The 25,920-nt window shown below is 38.2% G+C and overlaps 1 protein-coding gene across 1 annotated transcript in view; it reads right to left on the bottom strand.

Moving 5' to 3' along the window:
- TOX (thymocyte selection associated high mobility group box) overlaps positions 1–25,920 on the bottom strand; it is a gene marked incomplete at its 3' end in the record, with an annotated part of 213,787 nt that overhangs the window by 95,852 nt on the left and 92,015 nt on the right. Inside the window, exon 2 of the mRNA XM_080340150.1 lies at positions 4,329–4,394. Within this exon, the coding sequence (XP_080196276.1) occupies positions 4,329–4,394 (66 nt within the window). The remainder of the gene's footprint in view (positions 1–4,328; positions 4,395–25,920) is intronic.

The raw sequence follows: 25,920 nt of genomic DNA, 5'->3' as shown, positions 1-25,920 counted from the left end.
CTTAACATTTATCAGGCCTCGGGAAGGCTGGAAAAGTGTGCAATAGTCTGTGCAACAGAGTCCTGAATTACATTCTGTATTGTGACTAGGAAGAAATGTAAAATAAACAATATAATTTTATACTGTGCTGTGCGTGACCCACAAATTACAGGCGGAGGAATTACATGAAGAACAATTTATCTCAGAGATTCCAATTATAGGTGTGGGGAGAAAACAATATATTTGTGAGAATTTGAAATGCAGAGCAGTTGGCATAGTTTTATTTTAAAATGATAAATATTTTCAGATCGAAGTGCAATTAGTAGTGAAAATGTCATGTAGTTTTACTATGTATGTTTGTTAATATGGCTGGCATAACTCCTTTAGGAGATGCCTGCAGTGCAGAGTCCTGTACTTCATATATCATAACCAAAAATACAGTACTCACATGCATACATAAAATGTACACAGAGACAACACTGCCAAACAGCCTTTTGGGACAGTCTAAAAGAATATCATTAATTTTTACTGTATACTTACACTTCTGGCTCAGTTCCAGTACTGGCTTTCTGCAAAAATCATTTCAAGTATAGAATTATGCTATTTGCTTGCAGCAACATCACAGGAACAGTAGTGAGCCATATGTTGCTACTTAGCAACTTAGTCTATAAGTCCCAAAGCATGTACTGATTTGAAAATTGAACCGAAATGATAATTGTTGAGGGATGCTGTGAGGCAACTTGTCTTGGATTACTAAGCTATGCAGATGTTTGATGTTATATAGCAAAAGGAACAAAACTACATTTTTCCTGTCCAATGGCTGAGCTTTTATTTATGTTAGCCTAAAGGGGATAAATTGATTAAAACCCTTAAAATAATACAAGGTGAACACTTTGCAGTAAACAGAAAGAACTGAAGTGCAAAGTTCGGCTTTTTCAGGGCAATTGAGACATTTCTGATGCCTGAATGTTATTTTTTTCTGCTACACAGTATATTTTATAGCCCCAAATTACCTTGAAATTCTGGGTTCTATGAAAAGTTAGAGGCAAAAGGAAAAACAAGCAAAACTAACTTCTCAGGCTTAGATCCAAGGCAAGAATGCGAGCAAGTCAGTGTTCATCAGAACCCCAAAACTCCTGCCTCTATAGCCACATAATCCTGAAGACAGCCTAGTGGAAACCCCTTGGACTTTGGTGTTGCATACCATGACTCAGTCTGCCCACCTACCTCCCAAATCAGCTGTGTCAGACTCTGAAATTAGAAAATGATGCTCGCGTCTGACTCAGTCAGCATGATCAGAGCTTGAACAGAAGTTTCTGATAGGACTGTGCATCTCTTAACATGTGGGGCTCATATTTTAATTACCAGATGTGCATCCATGTACGAGATTGGAGAAATGAATTCACTCCTCACTCTGACAGGATTCAAACCCTCATCTCCGATCTTGCAAGGGAACAACCAAGTTGTTGGGAATGGGAGGGAGCCTGTATTCCTCTTGCTGAAGTCATACAACTGCAAGGCTTATGAGGACAAATGCAAAATGGACACAGGAGATGGATTAAGTGACCAGGCTTTCATCTGGGAGAGAACATTTTCTCATCTCTTCTTATGGGATTATTTGTATTATATCCAGTAACAGCGAGTGGAAAATAGTGCTGAAAGCAGGGAGCAGAAAATACAGCCGCACATTTTTCTTTTCCTCTCCCTCTCTAGTAAGCTACACGATCTTGCATATTTTTTTTTTTAATTATTTTTATTTTTTAAGACCAGTGAATATTGTATGCTGTCCAGTATTAACAAGCAGATTGGATGTTGGAATAGTAGGCAGTTCACCGATTTTGAATGACCACCAAATGTTAACACCTGAGATAGGAACGATGACCCATCACAGTCAGTGAAGACCTCACCAACACCATCAACAGGGAGCTGCTTAGTTGCTTTGAGGAATGACCAGCAGTGATCTACTCAGGAACAGGTCAGGAAGGCTTCTCTCATAGTCCCAGTTCTTACCTAAACCGATTTCAAACACACCCCCAGCTTCCTGCTCTTCGTGTGTTTTTTTGTCTCCCTTTTTATTATTACAGGCTTTCATATATCTTCACTTAAAAAACTGCTGCAATGGTGCTAGCACCAGGACAGAATCACATAAGGGAAAGGAGGGTGTGACAGCCCAAGCCTAACAGCTTCTCTCCAACAGGCATGGGAGGCTGTTTAACTGGTGTGCCTTTGGTAATGACTTAAAATACTGAGCCTGGCAGCTGACCTACCTCTTGCTGCATGGATCTCCCAGCAAAGGACAGAGTGTCAACATCTGCCTCTGGGTTTTGGACTCCAACTGGGAGCCAGACACCCAAGAGCTTGGCTTTGCCATAGCGAGATTTTTAAATAAGTAAGCTATTCCTTGGTTCCAGCCCTTAGTAAGCATTCAGGGTTTTCTGTCATCTTTGAATTTGGAAATGTCACATTTGATAGATTTTTTTCCTTGAAGACAAAATCATTTGCACTTAAAATGTCTAGGCCTGGATCTTTAAAGGTAATTTAAGCACCTTGCTTCCACTGAAACCAGTGAGTGTTAGATGCGTAAGTATCTCTGAGGATCTGGGTCTTGTTAGCACATGTAGAAACTGCATAAAAGATTAAAACTTATACTCTTAATTTTTCAATACGCCATTTAAATTATTTAAACTACATGCATACACAGTACAAAAATATCAACAGAAGAAAAATAATTCTGATGTATAATGTGGATTTGCAATTCTTTATTCAAAACTGTTTAAGACAGATATAATGATTCTCTGAAAGGTAGCAGCTGCCTTATAACAGCAATCATTCACAGAGTTTGTATTTCTACTGTTTCAAACAAATTCAATTAGCCCTTGCACTTCAAAACCCTTAAGGCATAAATGAGATGATACTAGGCTGCTTTAATCTAATAGTAATACTAAAACTTGTCAGTGAAGTTTTTGGATTAATGGTTAGAGAAAAATTAATAATATAATTTTTCATTTTTTAATCAAACAGTTCTATTCTAAACTACCTCTGGATCTTGGAGGGTTCTTAGCTGAATAAGTTCAATCATGCACAAACCCTAAACGCAAAGTATAGTTGGTCTCTAAAGGTATTTCAGAATAACTTCAACAGGAGCCTAGGAAGCAACATGGTGGAACATTTTAAAGATGGACTTTTTGGATTGAGCTCATCTCACACAACCTCCTGCTTCCCTGCCCCCAAATGAACCTGTATGCTAGACATCACAATTAGTTAGACCAACATGGCTATCTGAAAAACCCTACTTCATGAAGGTATTTAGTTCCGAATGTATTGTCACTTTCCAAAGCTGTTGATTCCTAAATCATATCCTGCTTATCTACACACATTTTCTATGCATGCAAATTTATTTCCCTCCTAATGAGAGCTCTTCACGCAATCCTACTGGTCCTGTCAGAAAGAGACATATCAGACTTGCCACTGCTGGGCCTGAGATACTGCGTGACCTAGACAATGAGCCCAATTATTGAGGGCAATTTCCGACACAATCTAACTGACCTGCACTGCTACCACCCTCACTTAATAATGTGAAACTAAACTGACCAAAACGTGAACTAAACAAAAACTTCTCTCTCACATGTAAGTGTAACTATAGATGGAAAAAACAAAAATTTCAAAACTCTTTTTGCTTTTTAAAAAGTAATTAGATTTTTTCACTCTTAGAAATCTATAGTAACTTAAGCTTCAAGTGGAAAGGTAAAAGATTTTTAAAGATACACTTAATATCAGAATTTAATTTGTATGTTTCCCCAAAAGGGAAAGGACTCAAAAATACCTGTAAAGCATCCACATCACATCAAACCTTTTGGGCTGCGAGCTACAGAAGTCATTGTCTTAACCCCACTGCAAATGGTGTAACATTGGCAATACTCCTCAGCCATTCGATTAGTGTTAAAAATGCAATTTTTCAACTACAACTGGCCTACAAGTGATAATTAAAGCTATTTGTGACATGTGTAGCTTATAATGATTAACTTGTCTGCAGTCAGATAAACAAATAACCTGCACCTGTAAAGACTTTATTTCCTGAAGGTAAAACAACTGTTTAGGAAAGATCATGCTGGCAAAACAGCTGCTTGCATTCTGGAGAGGAAACAAGGTAGTATCTTTCAACAAACGCCAACTCTGGTGTTTTATCAGCTCTATCTCATTAACTGGAAACAAGGCTTAAATGCTTTGTTTATAAATTATGATTATTCCTGATTGCAGCAGTTACTGATAGCACCACTCATTTGCAATGCAACTCTTTGAATTTGTTTAATTACAATTTGAAACAAGGCAGAGAAGATTAATTAACCCACCTGGCTGGCTGGCACATAGTCCTGGCTCGGCTCTGTCATACTCATATACATGTTCTCACCGTCAAACTGCAAAGGAAATAATAGTAAACATTCAGCAAACTTGAATATTTTTCATTATTGACTGAAAAAAACAGCAACTATAAAATAATATAACAGCCTGGTTTTAGAGACTTGTAATTGTGTGTGTGCATCTTGTCTTTGATGTTCCTGTTGTCATCCTTATTGACCCTGGATGTCAGTGATTTGGAGTAATTAGCACTCTAGTAATTACAGCTAGCAAGCAAGAAATGAGTGGTTTCCTTTCATCTGCAATCTGTTTTAAAACAAAATGGCTCATTTTGTGCACTATGTATACATATTGCTGTTGGTTGTAATGAAGTACTAAGTGAATTGCACAGTTACTGAGAAAAGGAAGATGAGAATAGAAACTGCACTCAAATGCATCTTAATGGATTCCAACTTTAGCTTCTGAGCAGAACAAGAGCTGAAATTTCAAAACAAATTAAACCCCCTCCTATGGAAATGTTCCTGTATCAGAAAGTAGGAAATACATTTCCAGACAGCTCTCAGACATGTGAATGTATGAAACAGTATACCTCCTGACCATATGGTTTAAGAGAATAGTTTGCTGAATGTGTGAATAAAGTAAACTTTCATAATCAGAACTGCAAAAGTACCCTTCTGTAAATGATAAATACAATTTCTGGAAATATATACAGAGCTTTTTCATTTGTTTATCTTTTTCTCCCCTCATCTGCACTTAGGAAGTAACAGGAATGCGACAGAAAGGAGTTGAATAAAATCTGAAGGTGTAGATGGAGAAAAACTATCAGAACTAAAGCCTCAACCTGTACCAACACAAAGAAATATAAAACTACTGATTTCTTACATAATCTGGAAAATGTCCCCACAGAACTCTTGTCATGCCTGATCAAGTGGCAGTGACAACAGGGCAAATACATTCCCAGTGCCCTCTCAGGAGGTAGGGAAAATCTTTTCAAACCTTTCACGTAGAAATGAACAACAGCAGGAATCCCCATCCCCAGTCATCAACCACGGATTTCCAGCTGTTACAAGGTCTGTTTGAAATGACATTCACCTGACCCCTTCTGTGAATGCTTAGAGTGACATATTTTGGAAATGAGCCATTATTTTTGATGATACGGCGGTATTTTTAAAAAGTCCTCGCTACTGAGCTTGCTCCACTCCTGGAAAAGGTGGCAGTGAAACAGCCCATGGCTTTTTCTCGATCTGTGCTGGGCTTCTCAGGATATTCTACCTGTAATGTACAGCATATTCAACCAGACCAAGGTGGCAAAATCAAACTGTGGCTTTTGGCAGACAGCTCTACCAATTTTTGCTGAAGTGGCTGAAAAGGTTTCGGCTTCCAGCTGTTCATCCTCTTTCTCTGCCAGAGGCCACAAGGCCTCTAACAGCAGCAGAAGTGAACAAGCACCAGGTCCTGGCACAGCAGTTGATGCTCTGCCCTTCCTGGCCAGAGCTCTTTAACAGGTAGTCACAGCCTATCTGTCAGAACTTCTAGTTTCATGAGAGGGAAACGTTTATGTCATGTGCACAGATGTGCCATAGGGAAGAGAGTATTTCCAAGGTCTGGTGGAATAGAGACAGTTGCATTAGATCTTAAAAACAGGGACTTATGGTTGTTCCTTTATTGTTTCTTGTTTATACTTGTCATCTCTTTTACCTTTCTCATTCAAGAATTTTCCTATTTATTAGCATTCAAAGCAGAGTTTTGAGGAAAACTTTTTAGCGCCTGGATTGTTTGCACACTGAAAAAAATGCAGTGTTTCTTCTACTCAGGTGGACAGGTGAAATTCTGAGGAGAGATTTCACAGCCTGCGGTGGGAAGCCAAGCGCTCCAGTGCAAGGCCTACAGGAGCTCAACTTATTCTGCTTGTCAGACGGAAGGCTGAAAGGTGCCTTGATCACTGCGATTGGTACTTAAACCCTGGAAAGATGTCTGGTAGCAAGATGTCAGCCTTCCTGACAGTGGTATAATGAGATCTAGTGTTGAGAAATGGGACCTAGAGAAATTCAGTTCTGAAATAAGATACAAGTTCCTACTTTAGAAGGTGATTAAGCATTATGTCAACAGCAAACTCATGATTTCTTAAATATTTGAAAATTAAGTTAGATATCTTTTTCAGAAAAGATGCATTCCATATCATATTAATGAGAAATCCTATGGACAGGATTGTTACGCTGGTTGGTTATAGTAGTCCTGTCTGTCCTGGAAGCCATGATTCTGTAAATCTCCTATTTTTAATTTCCCACATTACCCTCATATATTTGCTGCACTGCCTTGCAAACATTGGTATAATTCAAACATTATGTTGCATAAGTTTAGTTGCAAGAACATGAAGAAATTTTCCGTATACAGTCTAGATACAGTCTGGGGTTATTTTAATTTATTTTGCCTTCCATAATGCCTGAGCCTGTGATTTAAGAATCTTTACTGAGCATCCTATTCTTTCAGACAATTCCCTCTTTTGGTCATTTGGTCATTTGTCCTTGCTCCCAAGCTTGCAATCACCAAGTCTGCATTCACAGAAAAAATTCCCTAAGGTCATTTTTCCATGAATCTTGGAAATTTCCATAATTCTGTGTGTTCTTGGATCATCTGCCTACCTGATCTATGCCTTGCTACTAGTGGTGCCTCCAGCATCGATGGGATCTTGGATCTTAGCCTTTCCTGTTTGTTGCTTGTGGCCCTCTGTTTAGCTCTGAAATGCCTTTTTTTTCTACCGTGGTCTGTGGGCTTAATGTGAGCATGTATCAATGAAACAAAAAAAACCAAAAAAAGGTAAAAAGGTATACCTAGACTTAAACTTCCTGGCCTTTTGGCTTGGCCTTAAATGAGAAATTACCTTATTTTTAAAAATTTGTTAGGGTAAATTCTCAGAGAAATATATGGATGCATAATGTCTGTAAAATCTGACTGACCTGTTAACATTTAAAAATATCTGGCCCCTGTTTGATTTATTACTTAATTTCTTCAGTATTCAAACATGGAGTTTAGTCACTGGAATATTTAGCATTTGCTTCTTAAAAGTATGTATAAAATGTTGTATAATAGGTTGAATAGTTCCATAAGATTTGATGCAATGTGTATTTTTGTAGTGTTTATATTTTCAGGATGCAGACTGCAATGTATTAGCTGACACTAACACTGTTGCCATGTTAGTATGTGAACTACATTTACAGCTACATAAATGATTATCTGCCCTCACTATAGTGGTGCATGGCTTCTTGGCAGTTCCTAAAACTTCAGATGTGAGCATGAAAAACACCCGTAAAGTCAAATGACAAAGTATATACACATGCACTTCCTGTAGCAGGTATTGTCAGCAGATGCCTCCTTCAAGTTCTCAATGTTTACTAAAATGTTTATAAAGGAGTGAAATTATTATTTTTGTGTATCAAAATAAAACAAAATATTTACTTCAATAATCCCCTTTCCCAGCTACCAAAGAAGTGTGGAATACAGATGACCTATGCATCCCACACCAGCCAAAAATGTGTACACAAGCCTTCAATAACAAGAAGATCAGAGAAACTGACGCAGCACATTGTATTTGTGCCCACCTTGTCCAAATGTGACTATCTCACATCGAAACAATAAACCAAGAAAAAATGCCAATAAAAAACGATCCACTGGAAGGTCCTACTCTTGTTTTTTCTCACATGTTTCAGAAGTGTCCAAAACAAACCCCTAAACACCAGCAATGAATACTGAATCATTTCTCCTTTTTATACACTGCTTTGTAATGCTCATGCTCTGCAGAATAGCATCTCTCAACAAACTTCCTTCAGGACAGCCTAATTCATACTATATTCAACTTGAATTCAGCTTTACAAGTAAGGTGATTTACACACAGATAGTGAGTCAAAAAATCAGCAGACATGACCCAAAGATGACTCCAACTACCAGATTTGTCTTCCAGGTGATACTCCATGCCTCCAAGATTGGCCTGTTTTTAATCATCATCCCCAGTTCTTCAAGCAAAGAAACTGCACAAGCATCACTTAAACTGTGGATGATTCATCCAAACAGAACAGATGAAACACAAAGGCAGGCAGTTAAATGAACTGTCTTTTATGAACCTATGTAGGATGTATATATATTGTATGACATTTCATCTAAAGCTTTCCCAATGTGTCTCCAAGTTCCTTCAGTATCACTAAGGGCAGATTTCAAAATCTTTCATTTTAATCTATTAAAAGTGAATGCTAATACAATATTCTGATGTGTGATAAGAACTACTCTTGACAACATTTCTTTTCATATTAAAGTGTAACTGCATGAGAAGTTTGGGTGAGAGCAAACTAAGAATATGACTACATTGTAATATGAAAAGATATATAACTGGGAGCTCGTTTTAATATATATTCAGAATTGCATCATATTCTTTATTTAAATGATTATTATAAATAAAACATACAGGCAACACTATGGCATGGCCAGCTAGAATCTCCCTTAGAGTAACCCTTTGTTAGACAAGTTATAACGTTCAGCAACTAACAGGCACAAAATACCCAAGTGCTGTTAGTAAATGCAATTTAGGAATAAGTTAGGAATATAATTACATAATCACTGGCTGAATGTTACTGATGCAAGAGCTATGACAGAGTTCAGCAAATGTCCAGAGTGGTAAGGCTGTTTTATCAGGGGCATGGATTTACCAAGGGATCCAAAGCTGGCTTTTGTTTCCCATTAGCATGGCATCACCTCAGAGACATATGATGTAGTAATGGCCAGGCAGCCTCTTTTCATCTTCCCACTTAGTTTGCAGCCAACTCTGTGACATTTATAATAATGACGATGAAGTAGCAAAGCTTGCAAGAATGGTATTTTTTCATTTATTCTTTATGAGCTTCTTTAAATGAAAAACACACAAAGACATTATCATCAGGTTGCACAAAACCAAATAGAGAACAAAATTTCTCATGGTGACACCAACTTAAAGAATCTTCATTATAGCCTACATACACGGAAGAATTTGGAAGACAAAAATGAAGGTACAAGAGGGCAGAAAAAACTAACGGAACATATTTATATACTGCTAACTCTATGTGCGTATATACAGTGGTTATAAATGCAGAGACATATCTGCATTAGCTTCATGTAGCTGGTTCAGATGACAACTGCCATACAGATGTACAGGTTCAACAGAGGCTTCCAGCCTAATCATGTGTCCTCATTTCCCCACTGCCTACCTTCTTCTACACCAAGTCACTCTGTCTCCATTGCCAGGGTCACCTGTACTATCTGGATTACAGGGAGAACAGATTTTCACCCCTATCTCTTGTCTTCTTGCTACTTCACACTTCTTTGCTGTTGTTGGGGGAAATGAGGGTTTATTTTGCTTCTTTTTCGTCCATAGTTTTTAACTTCTGAGGGAACCGCATATTTGCTTTCTCTGTATGCACACAGATATGTGCCCTAAGTTCTGCAGGCAGAGGGGGAGAAACTTTGGACACTGTTTTGTGCACAAATGTATCTCAACAGCAATATCCTGAAATGTAGAGATTAAAGGAGAAGCAGAGAGGGGAGAGATGATCAAATTAGTGAAAGTTTCTGTATTTAATAAGTTCAGCTTCTGGGTAAAGACACTTGGACTCGACATCCCTGCTTCTTCAAAGGATGTCACAGATCTTCAAAGACTCTTATTAACCACATGTAATCTAAATACAAATTTCTCCCCTCTTGAATTGGAACTGGAAGCTAGATTTAAATTTCAACTTTAGCTATACCTTTTAACCATAGTTTACCTTGCTCTGATGGTTTCCCAACACAATTTGTTGTGTTTCATTTTAAGAAATGTTGCAATAACATTGTGTAAAAAGATTACTTATTTCTAGTGATTTTAGTGCTTATAGATATCATTTGTAACTTACATTATCTAAAAGCCACTAATCCTGAAAAAAGCTTTAAAACTAGGTAATTTTGTTTATTTTAAACCAAATGCCAAGAGCGGGCATTGTCTCAGGTTGCTTGATGACAAAGAGTGTTACTTTATTTTACTCAGAGCTGCTGAAATGAGACTAAAATGATGATGAGATACAACATAAATCACCAAATAGCTATGGCTAAAGAAACAGTTGATCTTGTTACAGCAACCATTAAAAATAAAAACAGAGATGCTCTGTAAACATTATTACACAATGGAAAATCTGTTTCTTGACGCAGTTTGACAGAGCGGTATGTCTGTATTAAACTGAAACTCCATTTTGTCTCCTGAACCCCATTTTGTATGCTGTACTGAACACATGTTCAAATTTGCCCACAACAGGTTATAGTAATACATTTCAGATAGGCATCCTTCCCAGGAAAGGGGCTTGACACCTCACTGAAGGACTATCACAGGAAAATTGTCAAAAAACAATCTAGTACTATCGACTTTGATTGTGTCTGTTCTGCTGTCTTCCCTTCCTCCTTCCAGGATTGTTTTTCAAAAGATGAGAGTATGGAAGACTATGAGATTGGGCGAAAATGCCTGAAGGCAGCAGCATGGCAGAAAGAAGTCCAGTTTCTTCACAGAGCTGGATGTCCCTGCATGGCCAAAGGAAGGTGATCACTGCAGACTGGCAGAACATGGAGAAGTCTTGTCCCACCTGGAACACCAAGAGGCCTCCAGGTCACAGAATGTTTGATGTGCCAAGCACTAGAGAGGAGATAGCATGCCTCAAGGTTACCAGTTTTATTAATTCCGTTAACACGTTTTCAGGAATTTTCATGAAAATCCTTTACGTCTCATGTGCTTTCATCTTCTTACATGTTGTCCACGGAGTTTAAACCAGGAATATATGGTATGATGTGTGTAATTAATCCAAGTGCAGTGACGTGTGGGCTAGGTGTATGAGAGTTGGGAAGGAATCTGCCCCAGTCTTGATGTCTCCCCGGAGAGTGGGAGTGAGCGACAAGGTGGGTGAGCGCTGGCAGTGAGCCCCAGAGCGGGAAGCCAGGGTGCTGCTTCACAAGGAAATGCTGTCAGACATCTCCTACACTTAGAAAGAGCCAGAAACAGCGACAAAACTCTCTCTGCCTACGGCACCCAATGGATTTTGATACATTCAGTGCTTGGATCAAAGCACAATAGTGCTTGCAGACCAGCACTGCACTATGTCTTTTCTACAGCCTGGCTTTCAAAAAGGACATGTTTTGAAAATACCTTGCCCACTTCTCCTAGAATGAGACCATTTTGGTCTCATTTTCCATTTTTAATTCACATTACTGCCTCAAAAGTTATAGGCAGTGCTGTCAAAGTTTCCTCTCAGATTTTGATGCCTGTGCCACAAATCTCCAACTCAGACTTTCTACCATTGCGTTCCCCAAGATAACTCACTACTTACGCTCTTGTTGTGAGAAAGGGGAGGAACTGGAGGGTTTGCTGAGTACATTCTCAAAGGTGGCAAGCTGGCTGAATATCTAAATTCTACACTGGTAGTCAAAACCTGAATGATGGTACATTCCATGTTTTTCCTGAGCTTAATAGAGTTTAATGTGGAACCAGAGAGGAGGTGAAAAGGGGTGTTTAGCTTCCCGCTTGGAGCCTGCATGTGCCAATGCCTGACAGAGCCTTGAAGTTGTTCGCTTGCACGCAGAGCGCCGGCTGAATGAGGTTACAGTGCTGAGCACAGCGGGCTGATAGAAGTAGGATCAGACTGATAGGAGGAGTGGCGGAGTCCAGGCACAGCAGAGTGTATCAAAGACAGCCCAGGGGAGAGCCGGTACTGTATTAGTCCTTTGTGTACATTTAAATGGAAGACAGCGAGCATGCAGAGACGAACTCTGAACTCTCTCAGCTGGGCTCCTGCTCCTTTTAACCTCGGGTGTTAAATAAAATAAAATAAAATAACCCCAAACCAATGCACTGTAGTCTGGACTTCTATGCTAAACTCTCCCTTGCATATTGAATAGTCATTAAATAAACATACCGAGATCAAAGTGCCAAGTGCTTTTGTTATTATTTTACTCAATCCACACTAAATTATAGATGTAGCCACCTACTGGGAAAATTGGGTGATAAGGTGGAAAGGTTTGAACAACTAAGATTAGACCTTCCTTTTTCTGCCTGCAGTGGCTGAGGAAATTTGTTTAACCTGGTAGGCTTGTAATATTTTCCAACCCCAACACACTGGGCCAGTTTCATGGCATGGTCTGATCATGGAAGGTGAAGGGAATTATGCCATTGCCATTTGGACAGGAACTGGATCACGCAGAATAGTAAGGTAATAGGGCCCTTCTTTCTTTGACTTTTAGAGTAATTTTTGTCAATATTCATCATCTCTGCCTCATCATTTCAAATGGTAGATTATGTAGTACAACATGTTAAATCTTAATAGAAAGGATCTACAGAGAGCCATCTGTGACTGAAAAACACCAACCAAACAACATTTTTTTGCATATGTATGGCAGAGGAGAGGCTCCACAGATGTTAGTGAATGAGTTTTGGACAACTAGGACAAAACTGTTCCCTTGCATGACTACAGTGGGAGCTCTGTGCAGGGATCCATGGACAGAATTTGACCCACTATGTTATTTATAGAGTGAATGGGGTATACAGAGTTCCTGTGGGAAAGTACATTGGCTTCTACACGGCAGAATCTTAGAAATAAAATGGGCCAGACCAACAGTAACAACAAAAAGCATGAGCAAAATTCCATTACTATTCTGAAAATCCTATGACAGAGGGTCTTGAGAAGTAAAGTAACGATTGTCAGGTAACTTGAAAATCTTGCCTGCATGCCACTATTCCTCATGTTTAAAAGAATAAGAAAAAAAAAACAAACAACAAACCAGCAACCCAAAACCAAGGCACACTTAGGAATCTACAGCATACTTAGAAATCCAATTTTAAAAAGTTATTGTGAGGCTTGATTGCCTAAGAACTTGAGCACTCTAGACCAATGCAGCAGGTAATTTGAGTATGTGCATAACATGCATTAAAATTATCTCGCTGAAGTGGATGACAGTGTGAGAGTATTTAAAATGACACACCCATGCAAATATGTGATGAGCGGGACCCAAGAGCTCAGAAATTTACAGCAACAGCCATAAAATACTGAAGTCTGTGTCAAACTCAAATGGGACAAATCAGCCTAAATTTCTGGTAAACCAAACGATTTAGCACAATCTGATGCAATCTCATTAGGTACAATTAATTCAGACCTGGAGAGGGTGACAACAAAAATGACTAATTGCAAGGACTTAGCAAAACACGAACATCTGTTAAATGACAAGGGTGTTGTAAGGTTGATACACAATTGTAGTTTACCAAAACAGCTCCTGTGGTAGCCATGTGGACAATCCTATTTCCATCCACAGCTATTCTAATACATGAGGAGCTCAATTAATTTCAATAGGATGACTTTCATATGGAATGTCATGCGTGTTTGTTTCCCTGCCTGCATCAAACAAGAAGCTGGAGGCCCATGGATGTTGAAAGGAGGAATTTGAAGCAACACGCCTGTAGCTTGACTTATTCCTTCAGTAGGATCGTCTACAGATCAAGCTGAGATATGCTGACAGAATAATGTAGAGAAGTTTGCAGTATTCTATCTGAAAATAGGTCATTCAAGAGTAGATGTGGTTAGAAATGTTCAAAATATTATTCAAAAGCAGAAGAGGAAAAGTTAGTTTACTTTTTTTTTCTTGTCGACTTTGGTGAAGACGAAAACACCGATCAGTTTTCAAAAATTCTAAGTGTTCTCTCTACACCTTTTAAGACAAAACTTTACCCTCAAGATTACAGTCCATTTTATGACTAAATTGTTCCATGACTGTTTTCATCCTTTGTTTCTGTTTTGTCAAGTAGCACTAATAACAGCTTTTTTTTCTTAAAGTCTGCAACTGTATTCCCTTTATACATTTGAAATATTTTCTTTTAACACACACACACACACACACACAAAATGAAAGACAAGTCTGTGCAAATATATTTCAATTTTTCTTAGTTTTGAAGATAAAGAGCTAAAAGATAAAGTTACAGTTGTACCTGCCACTGTCTTACCAAAACCACCATAACCCTTTGAAGACAAAAAATGTTCTACCTCTTCCTCCCTCCTGCTTGGAGAAAGAGTTCTACCCTCAGTTCTGGCTGCTTTTCCCAGCAATACACTCTGAATCTATTACTGTTGTACATTCCTCACAGCAAAACAGATAGCAAAAGTTACTCAAATCTGGCATTATCAGCGTCATGGCTGTTGTCTTTCCAAGAGGCCGTGTATATCAGCATGAGGCAGTCACATTAGCGCTGGGAGGAAGCTTCCTGGGCAGGCAAATCCAGCCCCTGAATTTCACACAGCATCTGCGGAAGCTTATTGTCTAGCCCTGCCTTGGATACAACTCCAGCAATGGTGTTGCCATGCCTTTTCCCCTTTTGGTTCAAACTCTTCTGCAATTTTACTCTTTCATCTTAAAACCTTTTTCCAGCCTTCCAGTCTGCTGAGACTAATGACTCCCAACCTTTTAATAACACTTGCAAACATGCTTGAAGACAGATACTCTGTCCTCTTCTTCAGGAAGATGATTTTAAGTTCCTTTAACCTTGCCTGGAAACACATTTCTTTCCAAACACTTCCTCATTTGCAACCACTTGAGTGCACCCCTCTACTTACGTCCTTATCACCATCTCACATGCTATCCAAAATGAACGCAGTGCTCTAGCTAGCTGTGGGCAAATCTGAACAGGTTCTCCATTTGCAGGGTTCATCCAGACTGTGGGTATGCATTAGCCTCTTCCTCCCTACACACATTATTTAGAAAAAGCTTGGGTTTTTTGTTTTTTGTTTTTTTTTCCCAGCCCTTTATAAATGAAATCTCTGAAAGCTTCTCCTGATCTATACAGTAGCATGGAAAGTTGCCAGATAGTTAGGTAGACACCATGATCTATGATAATGGTTAAGATCTAAGCTCTGCGGATTTCAGCCCAAGTCAGAGCTGTACGTTTTTTCAAACCAAGCATTTCCAAGATTAATCTTATGATGAAACTGTCTTTTAAACATTTTCACATGAAAAATGAAAAAGACTCTTTTGGCGGAAGAACACAGCAATTCAAGCACACAGCAGCACTGTGGGAAACCCCGGTTCGCTCCTACTCTGCTCTTCCCTCATCTAACAAATGTGCATCACAGCTACAGACTGGGGGGGATAGTCTTCCCATATCACTTCTTGTGGCTGTTAACTTTTTAAAAATACTTGATGATATAGACTCGAATTTGTCTATCTTACATCTAGCTGAGCACTCTCCCTCACAGTACATTATTTTCTGGTATTAGTCTTTCCAGTTTTGAACAGAAATCACATCCCGGCCCTGAGAAATTCTTCTTAAGGAAGAGCTTTAAAAGATCTGGCAATTATGGGTTTGTCAAATGAATATTTGCAAGATTAAGTCACTTCAAAATTTCTGAAGCTCCTGAATGCAGTGAAACAAGCTGAGTTCCCGTACGCTGGGAAGGGCCATGCAGACACAAAGGAAGGGCTTCATTTTCACCGCTCACAGGGAAAGGAGCTCGGGTGCGGGCTCATTGCTGGCAGGCCAGGCTGCAGCAGGGCTGTGACTGATTTGCAGTCATTCCCCACGTGCATCCACCCAGCGGGACGTGGGTACTTCGCACCCCACATCGAGGAGAGAAGTTATGGACAAGGTGGCCACGGGCTCCCCTCACCTTGGCTGGCATTACCAGTCCCTGCAAAGTAGGCGTCAGCATTTTGGAACACGACTCTGACAGCAATGTAACGACAAACCTCCTGAAGTACAGAAATGCTGCTTTTCAGACATATAATTCTGCAACTCACACACCGCAGCCTGTGCATTCAGTGCACTGAAATAGAAGAGCAACTCAGTATTTCTTAATCTTACTAAAATTATAAGAATCTATGTTATAACCACTGTTAATTAGCTAACATAATTTTAAAATAAATGTATAACAATGTGATTAAATTTTGATAGAGCTGTTCTTATACTTTTATGATATAAAAATGGCTTATTTTTAGCTTTTGATGTTTCATTTTACCCACAGCATAACAATATCTGCTTCTGTTTTGCCCAATTGTACAATAATTGTTTAACTTCAGCAATCTCATAGCCTACTCAGACTCTTTAGCCATTTTATTAATTAATGAAAGTACTCTATAACAGTAAAGTCATGGAAGATATTCCTTATCATTTTAGTGCCCCATATCATATTCTCTCACCTCTCTGTATAAGCTACTGAATTATTAATACACTGTCCTCCAGATTTGATAAAATCTGAGATAAAAATTGTCATAATATTCTGTGCATAAAGACTATCAAACCTGATGTAAATGGCTTGAATAATTTTTGGTTTAAAGTGTTCTTTGGAAGACTGAAATGCATATTAACAATTTTAAAGTTACGGAACAACCCACTGAAATCTACAGCTTGGATGGTCCTATCTAAGATTATGTCTCTACAGTACATACTCAGAATAAACTTTCTTCACATGGTCAAACTCATCTTCAAACTAAATTTTCCTAGCCTAGAGTAACTTAATTCTGTGTTTATTAGGTAAAAAAAGAAAAAAAAAAAAAAACAAAGAAAGGGATCAGAGAACACCAAATGGGCAAATCATGCTCTGATTTTTAGATATACAAACCCAGCAGAAACACAACAGCTGCATAAACATTACCAAAACCATATTTGGCTCTTTCCCTCCTAGATTAAAAGGCATATGAAGTATCAGTATCAGAATGAAACACCTTTTCACAGACAGGTCCTGTACCAGGGTACTGGTCTGGGTTTATGCTGGTATAATGTGATGGATTTAAAGACTAACATTGAGCAGAACATCCATTAATCAGGGCCAGGAAATGAAGCTCTACTTGAGGTGCAGTGTGCTTTTTCCTCATTTTTAGGGAAACCATTAAATTGGCTCACATAATCAGCACGCAGTCTCTTTTTGTGTCAGCAACAATCTGTTTTGTGACATTCTTCTAAGACAAGTATTAAGAGGCTCTGGGGTTTTGCAGAGGCTCCAGAGTCTTAATAGCTGAATTCATAAATAGTTAGTCATACAGTTTCACTGTTTCTTCCTGCATGGTGCAGTTCTTGTACTACTCCCAACTTTCCCTTATGTCAGCACCTACAAGTCAAAAGTTCAGAAATAATAACAGAGTACAAAACTGTGCTGTCATTAGATTCATGTTTTGATAGAAAATTAATTTGGTGTTTTATTCATTCATTTGAAATAGTAACTACTGCCTTGGAAAGTATAAGGTGATTAATTTTCCAATACTTTCAGATCATGTTAGTAATACACAACATAAGTGTTTTGACATGTCTAATAGTTATACTCATAACCACGATTTTGTAGTTCAGAAGTTCTTTCAGCTACGTGAGCCCTTACAAGCAAAAATAGTCAGAGCATTGATTTAAAAGATGAGGAAGTATTTTATATGTTACAGTGCATCACTGATGATCTTTTGTAAACACAAAGAGCAATGTGAATTATGTATCTGATTTTATTTCTTACTGTTAAACAAAGCTCATTGGAAATGTATAATCAGTTCCTTTTAAGAATACAAAACAAAAGCAATGTCATGTATTATGCTACAGCAGGTAATTCAGTGTCTTAGAGAGGATTAACCAACAGATTTATCAAGCAGCCTCTAAGAAAAGCAGAGTTCAAGTCTGGGCTCATCAATAATACATAAATAAACTGAACAATTAGGCACAAAGTCACTATCTTGTCAGAGAACTTATTAACCAATAAATGATACACTCACTGCAGACAGTGTAAAAAGGAGAGAAATGTAAAGACAGGGAAAGAACATCTGAAAAGAGAAAGGAAGGTACGGTTCTGTTTAGTGTGTTTGTGGACTTGGCGATTCTGTCCAACTCTCCAGCCCAAGCTCAGAGCTATGACGTCTGGAGAAAGGTGGTTCAGCAACACTTCTCTACTAGGAATCACATCTTTTCTTCTCATAGCTGAACACAGATTTATGCCTTTGCTTTTTAATCAGTGGTCTGAGGAAGAATATATTCCACTTTTCCAGTAGACAGATGCTACCAGCATCGACTTCAACCGTTTAACACGCAAGTTTTACGTAAATAAACAGTCATTCCCCAGTGTGCCATGTCACCACTGGGCATTGCCATAATCGTGCCTGACTACTGAGATGCAATAGGTTCTAGGAAAGGGTGGATGAAAGCAGCCAGGCTTACCTCTGGCTTAAGCGACAACATGTTTTAAAAGGCAAATCTATGTTAGTAAATGTCAAAATATGAGACATTTGGTACTTCTTTACTAACTATCAACAAACTCAGATTTTATTTTCTTTTCTGTGCTGGCCTGCACTTTTCAGATAGAAAACAAGGAAACTAGAGGTAGGAAAGGCTGTTGCTATTTTTCCCTCAGCCAAGCTAAACAACAAACATCTTCATTTCATTTAGAATCAACAAGTAAGCAAGCAAGCCTAGTCCAAATAAAATCTTTTCATATGCATGTAACTAGCTCAGCTCAGAAATTACAAACATTTGAAGTACAGATTTCAGCATTTAACTCTGAATGAAAATAATATTTACCTAATATGATGTCTTTCATGCCCAAGTACTCCAAAGTGCTTTGCAAATATTGACTAAATTCTGCCCTTAATCTGCGTTCAGTGCCCCTTAACTCCGGTAGCCATTTTGAGGGGTATACACAGAAGAAGACTTTAGTCTTTCCACACTTTGCTAATGGACATGCAAACTACCAGTGAAATACCACCACTTTTACAGTGAAAAGGGGACACTGCTCAGAAACACCTTCCTGGGCAGCAAAAAAATTCAAGAATTTATAAATATTCTTGCCAGATGGACAAGTAATGTGGCTGAACTGAAGAGGCTTGAAGTGACTTCCCAGTTAAACAAGATGGGTGATTTTAAGACTACTCACTGTTGTTTTACTCTAGTCTCGTTTTAGTGAACAGTCCTTCCACTTCACATCTGAATACCTTTGAAAATGCACTTTTATGTTGTATCCAAAGACAAGCAGCGCCTTCTCAGTTAAAGGGAAACTACTGAGACACAGAAAGTCACCTTGATGGCTTCCTGAACCTCCTACCACATTCGTGCTGGGCTTTCCCAAAGTAGGCAGATGACAGCTAACGCAAACACAGCACTTGCAGAAAGACCAGGGTGCAACCTGGATTGAAGGAGGAAGCAGACCTGGATGAGAAAGACTGTGTCTTGCTAGGGGAGTGAAATTAAAGGTTGTAAATAGAGGGAAGATGGGTGTGGAAGCTGAACTTCCAACTGTGGAAGCAGGTGAAAGTCTCTGCTACCTCTCTCCAGGACCAGGTGTCCTCTCTGCTCCCCATCCCTGAGGAGCTGAAATGGCACCACTGAGGCATCAGGAAGCTCCAGCAAAATCCTCATTCTCCGCTTCTCTTGAAGATCAGTGGTACGGATTATGAAGATGTGCAGGATGGCTTTGCTTGCTGTATTAAAGGACTCCCTTGCCTGTGGGGAGCAGTTTTGTTCATGCGACAGTTTTCCCAATGGTAGGAAATAATAAAGTTTGGGTTGCATGGTGGAGTGCGGATGTAGGCTAAAGCAGTCATGAAGGATCTTCCCAGCAGGAGTCTCCATGATTGCAGTCAGTCTACTATGGGCAGGTTGGTGGCACTGCAGCATGAAATTATTGCAGCCCTGCCCACAAATCCAACCTATTATTTATCAGTGCAGACTGTTAATGAAACAAGAAACAATGTTTAGGAAACAAAATAGACTTCTGAATTGCTATAGAATAATTTGTACAAAATTTAATAGTTTTTGCAGAGCCATGATGTGCTTTGATATTTCATATAAAACTTGGCTGAAAATATGTTTCTTGTAGTGAAGTATGAGGTGATAAAAATGTGATTAAGGTGTGCTGGCAATTTTATTTTGGCAACTTTATGCTGTGCTTTTGAATTCCAGTATATATAATGTTTGGCCCTTTTTAGTTGATAGACTATCATCAGCTGAAGTCTCTACATATACAAACATCAATAAACTCACAGACAATAAACCAAAAGCAGTCTAAAACTACATGCTATAATCTCTTTAAAAATAACTGTAGGAAGTCATAATGTATAGTTCATAATTACGATATCCAAAGAATTTCTGTTCAGTGAAGCCAAAGGAAATTGCTTACTATGGAACTAAGAATGCGATAAAAAGAAAATTAGGCACTGGCCCTGAAGCTCAAAAACAGAGTAAATCACATATTTCCTCAAGCAGAAAGGGAGTCTCATTTTTCAGGGGGAAAAAAACTCTCACCATAATGGTAAAACACAGAAGTCCAACTACGTAATCAGAAGATACAGATTTAAAGTGAACAAAACCAGTTTCAAGACCCCCTAAATTGTAAATGAAGTTCTTTAGAGCCCTTGCAATGATAAGCCTCTAAAGTAATTGTGGGAATCACTTTCTTATTCTAAACTTAGACTTTTCAACACAGAAAATTCTCCCCATCTAGAGCACTGCTTTAATTAATACAGTTGGCATTATACAAGACATGTTTCAAAGCTTCTTGTCAGGATGTCCTTGCAAAACGTAAGTGAAAATTAACCTTCAAGATGTTATAGTAAACAAATGCTCAGTGGAGGCAAAAAAATAAAAATCTCCAAGTATAACTATCGCCTTAATATCTGTATGTGTGAAAATACTTTATCCTCTAACAAAGAATTAATCCATGAAAAGCTTCACTAGACATTTTTGTGTACTACTCACATTTACAAAAGTGATTTCTGGAGCCTTAAAGAGGGTTAATGCACTCTCTGACTACAATCAATGAAAACAGCATGATTTACACAATCTATGTTCTTTGTCAAATTTAACCAGTGTATCGCTGCATAAGATCTTTTCGCTGACAGGAGCTTGCTGTATGATGGAGATGCTGGAATCCTCCTCACACTGGTTGTACCTGGCAAGCCGTGCTGTGCCTGTACAATGATAAAATGCGAACTCGCAGGACAACCCCAGGCTATCCATCTCTGCTGCTCAAGTTTGAGGATGTGGCTCACTGAAGGTATGTAGAAATAGTTGCTTGCAGAAGTAAAATGAAAGTAAAGCAGAATTTGACAAGCACAAGTTACATTACAATTACATTACCTGAGTCAAAGAAAAAATATTGCTGTCTCTCAGATCTTTACAATCAAATGACAATTAGAGCTGATTGACTAGTTCCTTCCTATTATCACTCTGTATCTGTAGACAAGGATTACTACAGTAAGCAGAGTATACCCAATGACTGTCAGAGCTTCCTGATTTGAAAATATATATTTAAAAAATCATAGTAGTTCACTGAGCTCATCCATTTTCCATCTCTACTAGGAGAAAAAAATCAAACTCATTCCCACAATTTATGTTTTCAGGATCACCTTCTGCAAGTACAAACCACTGCTTGCCCAAATTGCATGTGTAAAACAGATATATATTCACAGGCCTACTGTGTTACCTGAAGTTAGTGCCTCATTCATACTGTGCCAGCTCACATTCTGAGTCCTTAAAGCACAAGGAAAACCACATGAACAAAGGTGGCACAGCCTTGGAAAGTCACATAAGGCCAAAAAAATGATTTTTCCCTGTTGCCCCAGAATATGCAGAATTACTTATGTAAGAAAATAATATTGTTGTGAAAGCTTGCAAGAAGATTTTGAAAGATGATCTTCATATAGAAGATTCACTTGGAAATTACATTATTGTATATCAAACAGATAACAAATTACCTACGAATTTGCAGTCAGTGTATTATAATAATCTAAGAGATTACAAAATTTTCAGCCTACCTATAAGGAAGCACTGTATTCATATTTAACTGTTCTGCAGTTTATCTGTTACCTCTTTAGCCAAATCTAAAGGCTGCTATGAAGGCTGCATGTGTCTTTTTGGTCATTCTACTCCTCATCAGATTCCCTGTGTTCTCTTGCAATGTATTCTCTTTTTTCATACTTGTTCCAATATTCAGATAAAACCAGAAGTTAAGCAGTGACTGCACTTTAGGCAGAAGAAAGTTCAAAGCAGAAGCTAGCTTAGAAACTGTTTCAAATATAGTTACTAAAAAAGATAAAATACTACTTATCATTTTGAGCAAAATATTCTGAAGGATGGGATACGGGCTTCTTAGAGAGATGCAATTTTTCCTCTTTTAATCTGGTTAGCATTTTCTGAAGAAAGCCATAGAGGCCACTTATGTTCGGAATCTGCACAGTAGGAATTGTGGTATCTCCTACAGCATTTATCCTTGTGTGAATCGTTACACAAGTATCCTAAAATAAATGTGTAAGGAATTATTGTGTGTTTTTATGGTGAGGACTGAGAAGCATTGTACTTGATGTATCTAAGTTACCATTTTTAATCAGTTTGTCCTTGACTGGTCTTGATGCTTCATTCCTCAGTGGAGGACATGTAACTCTTGGCATTTTCTTGGAAAACTAATTTCCAGAAGAATGCATGCAGAGAAGGAGTTAAAGCTGAAATACATTGAGTTGTATTTGGCTCTTCAGCTCTTAACATAGCACTGAAAATGGACTAGTATGACATGGCCAAAGTGTCTCCATATGTTCTATAGGGGAAGGAGAAAAAAACCCAAACCAATGTCATGGGTAGGGGGAAGGTTAATAAGAAGGGTAAAAGTGAGGCAAATGTTAATATGATTTAATGGGTTCAGAAGTTCAAAAAGAAAAATACAGGGGGGGAAAAAAAAAAGGATTCACATACTGTACTTCTCATGTAAATCTCTGCCATACAGTCATTAAGATTCTACAGTCAGGAAAAGATACATACTAGAGATACACATTTCAGCACCTGTAGTATCTGCTGCATTTCTCCTTCTATGCATCACTGCACAAGCTTAGTCAGTGTGTGTAAACACACACAAATTACAGGAAATATTTTTCACATTGTACTAATAACTTACATTGATTTTTCAGGAAATACAACAATATGACACATTTTGGAAGGAGTGCATTTAGTTCCATTTGCAAATGAAGCCCTATCAGTCAAAATAAAATGAAATGAAATTTATAAAGGTTATATCATATTTATGCATTTACTAAATATAAAAATCAACATATGGTGCAATGTTACCATATGTTTGATTTTGCAAGAGCAGATTTCCAATGTGGTAGTAGAGTTTCCCACAACAACAGATCATTAGCTTGAATTTCCTTTAAAATTCTTTTTGAAGAAAAACAGCTAAAAAGTATCCAATCATAAAAACCCCACATGATCTATATGTCATATATACTATAGATAGCAAAATATAAAATGGACACTACAATGTGCATTTGCACAAGACATATATAATATGCGCTTATTGCAACTTAGTAAGATCTCTTAGTGATCAAGTGAGGATTTTCTGACCTGCTGGGTGTGTGAATTTGAAAAATACATCAAAAGAGTTAAAGTTCTGGTATGAACAAGAACTATAAAAAGCCTCTTTCAGAAGAAAATAATGAGGAAATATTGTTTTTTGTTGTTTTTATTCACTGAGACATTATGTGAAAACCACAGTTTGACCTGGTCAGTTTTTGTTTGGACCCCTGCCATGGTTCACCTCTAGCACAGTTTAGATATTCTGCAATCAATGTAAGTGCACTTTAAATTTAAGAAAAAATTACAAGCTGTCAAACATTTTACAGAAAACTGTTTGTATAAATCAGAATTTTACATATTTCAGCAGAAGCACTAGTGATCTGTTAGGTTATACCACTGTACACCTGGTTCTGGTTGCTTTAAAAAACACCTCAAATCCTTCTTCCTAAAGAGAAAAATACTGCCACTGGACAGCCAGTGAAAAATTTGGATTTTCCATTCTTGGTCCTGTTTTTTATTTCCCTGTGTAGACTTCGCTAATGTCAGCAAAATAATATAAAAATAGAACATCAATTTCTACTTTGAGTGTTTTGTGGAAGACTTTTAAATGTCTTTTGAAAGCTCTTTGATCTCTGGTACCAAGTTGTCAGAAAAAGAAGGCAAATATATGCAAAACTACTCCATTACTACTTTTACTTTGGTGTTAGCAGTGTCTAAAATGGGTGTATTTATCTATTCTGCTAGTATTTGGGAACATCTGTAAAGTATTACAGGTGAATGCATTCCAGCTTTTCTTTGAGAATTTAGGTTGGTTAATTAAAGCTGGAGGAACTCACGTTTAAGTGGTAAGCCAAAACAACACTCAGAGAGAGACTGGAACATGTAATCTAACAGACAGAGCAGTAAAACTACAATGGACATAAGAGGAAAAGCAGCATTACACTCATAAGAAGCAAGTCGCTCAAAGATGAAAGTTGGGCCTTTTCTCTTATGGGTGTCTTCCCTCTAGGGTACTGAGTGAGCAAACAAGCGATGGAGTCACCCAAGCAAGGACCAGGCAGGAGTGTAGCACAGCCAGAGATTATGAAAGCAGTTGACCATTCCATACCATGAGCATTTTTGGAAACAAAAAAGAAGAGGCCTCCGACATCTCACAAGTGCCCTCATACAACATTTAGATTTAGGCCAGCTTCACTTTGGGTTTGTAAGCCTAGCATCCTCTAAATTAAACACAGCCATCTAGAATATAGTCTCCAAAAAAAAAGGAACACTAAAGTCAGAGCAAACATTGGAGAAGCTTGACAATTTCAAGGATTGTCTCTTGAACAAAGGAATAATAACAGCTCCTGAAAAGCAGCTGGTATCATGCCTTTTGACAGTTGATTCCAAGATGGCCCCTGATCCTTTCTGCTTGACTTCACTTACCCATCATTTATTCTGCAGATCATAGCTAGAAGTGCTCCTCTACCTCTTGTGTTTGAAGATGTAACTTTGGCTGAAATGGAAGAAAAGTAATCTCCAACTTTGTGAAGAATAACTTTGTTGGCATGATTGCAGACAAAGCCCCTTAGATCTGGATCACCCAATCTACAAAAATATTTTAACTTTTTTTTTAGCAAGAAGTGTTCAAATCTGCTGCCAAATGCTACCAGGGTACTCTCAGATCATGAATCTGTTCAATGCTACAGCAGTGAGAAGAAAATATCTCTGCATCTTGTGCATATGCTAAATGATTGGAAAGACTCCCACATTTCCTTCTATGGACTTGAGAAAAGGTCTCACATGGAAAAGAGATCAATGAGATTTGCAGGGGAAGAAAATGAAACTAATACTCATGGAGAATGGACTGTGTACAAACAATTTATTAATAAGAAAAGGACAGCATAAGAAACTAAACTCAAATGACTGGGCGAGAATTTATAGTTAAGCAGTGAAGGGGAAATAAATTAAATCCACTGGGAAATTATACTGACAAGGATACAAAGGGAAAATATTTGTGATGTAACTGCTAACTCATATGAAGTAAGAAATCAAGCTAGATTTACTCCTCCAATGAGTTCTGTTTATAACATCTAGCTTCAAATTACAGATTTCAACATTGTCAAGTTCAGGCGGGATCATGCATTTTACCACCATCCACTTCAGTCACAGATTTGTACAATTAACTCTGTCAAACGCTTACAGATGTTGTTAAGCAGGCAACTGGCCATAAATCAACCCCACCCCCCCTTAGCTTTTCAGGATATAGTCTGCAAAGAGCTAAT

This window comes from Nesoenas mayeri, assembly GCF_963082525.1.
Source record: "Nesoenas mayeri genome assembly, chromosome: 2".
In the NCBI taxonomy this organism is placed as follows: Eukaryota; Metazoa; Chordata; class Aves; order Columbiformes; family Columbidae; genus Nesoenas; species Nesoenas mayeri.
This window is presented reverse-complemented; position numbering and strand designations above follow the sequence as displayed.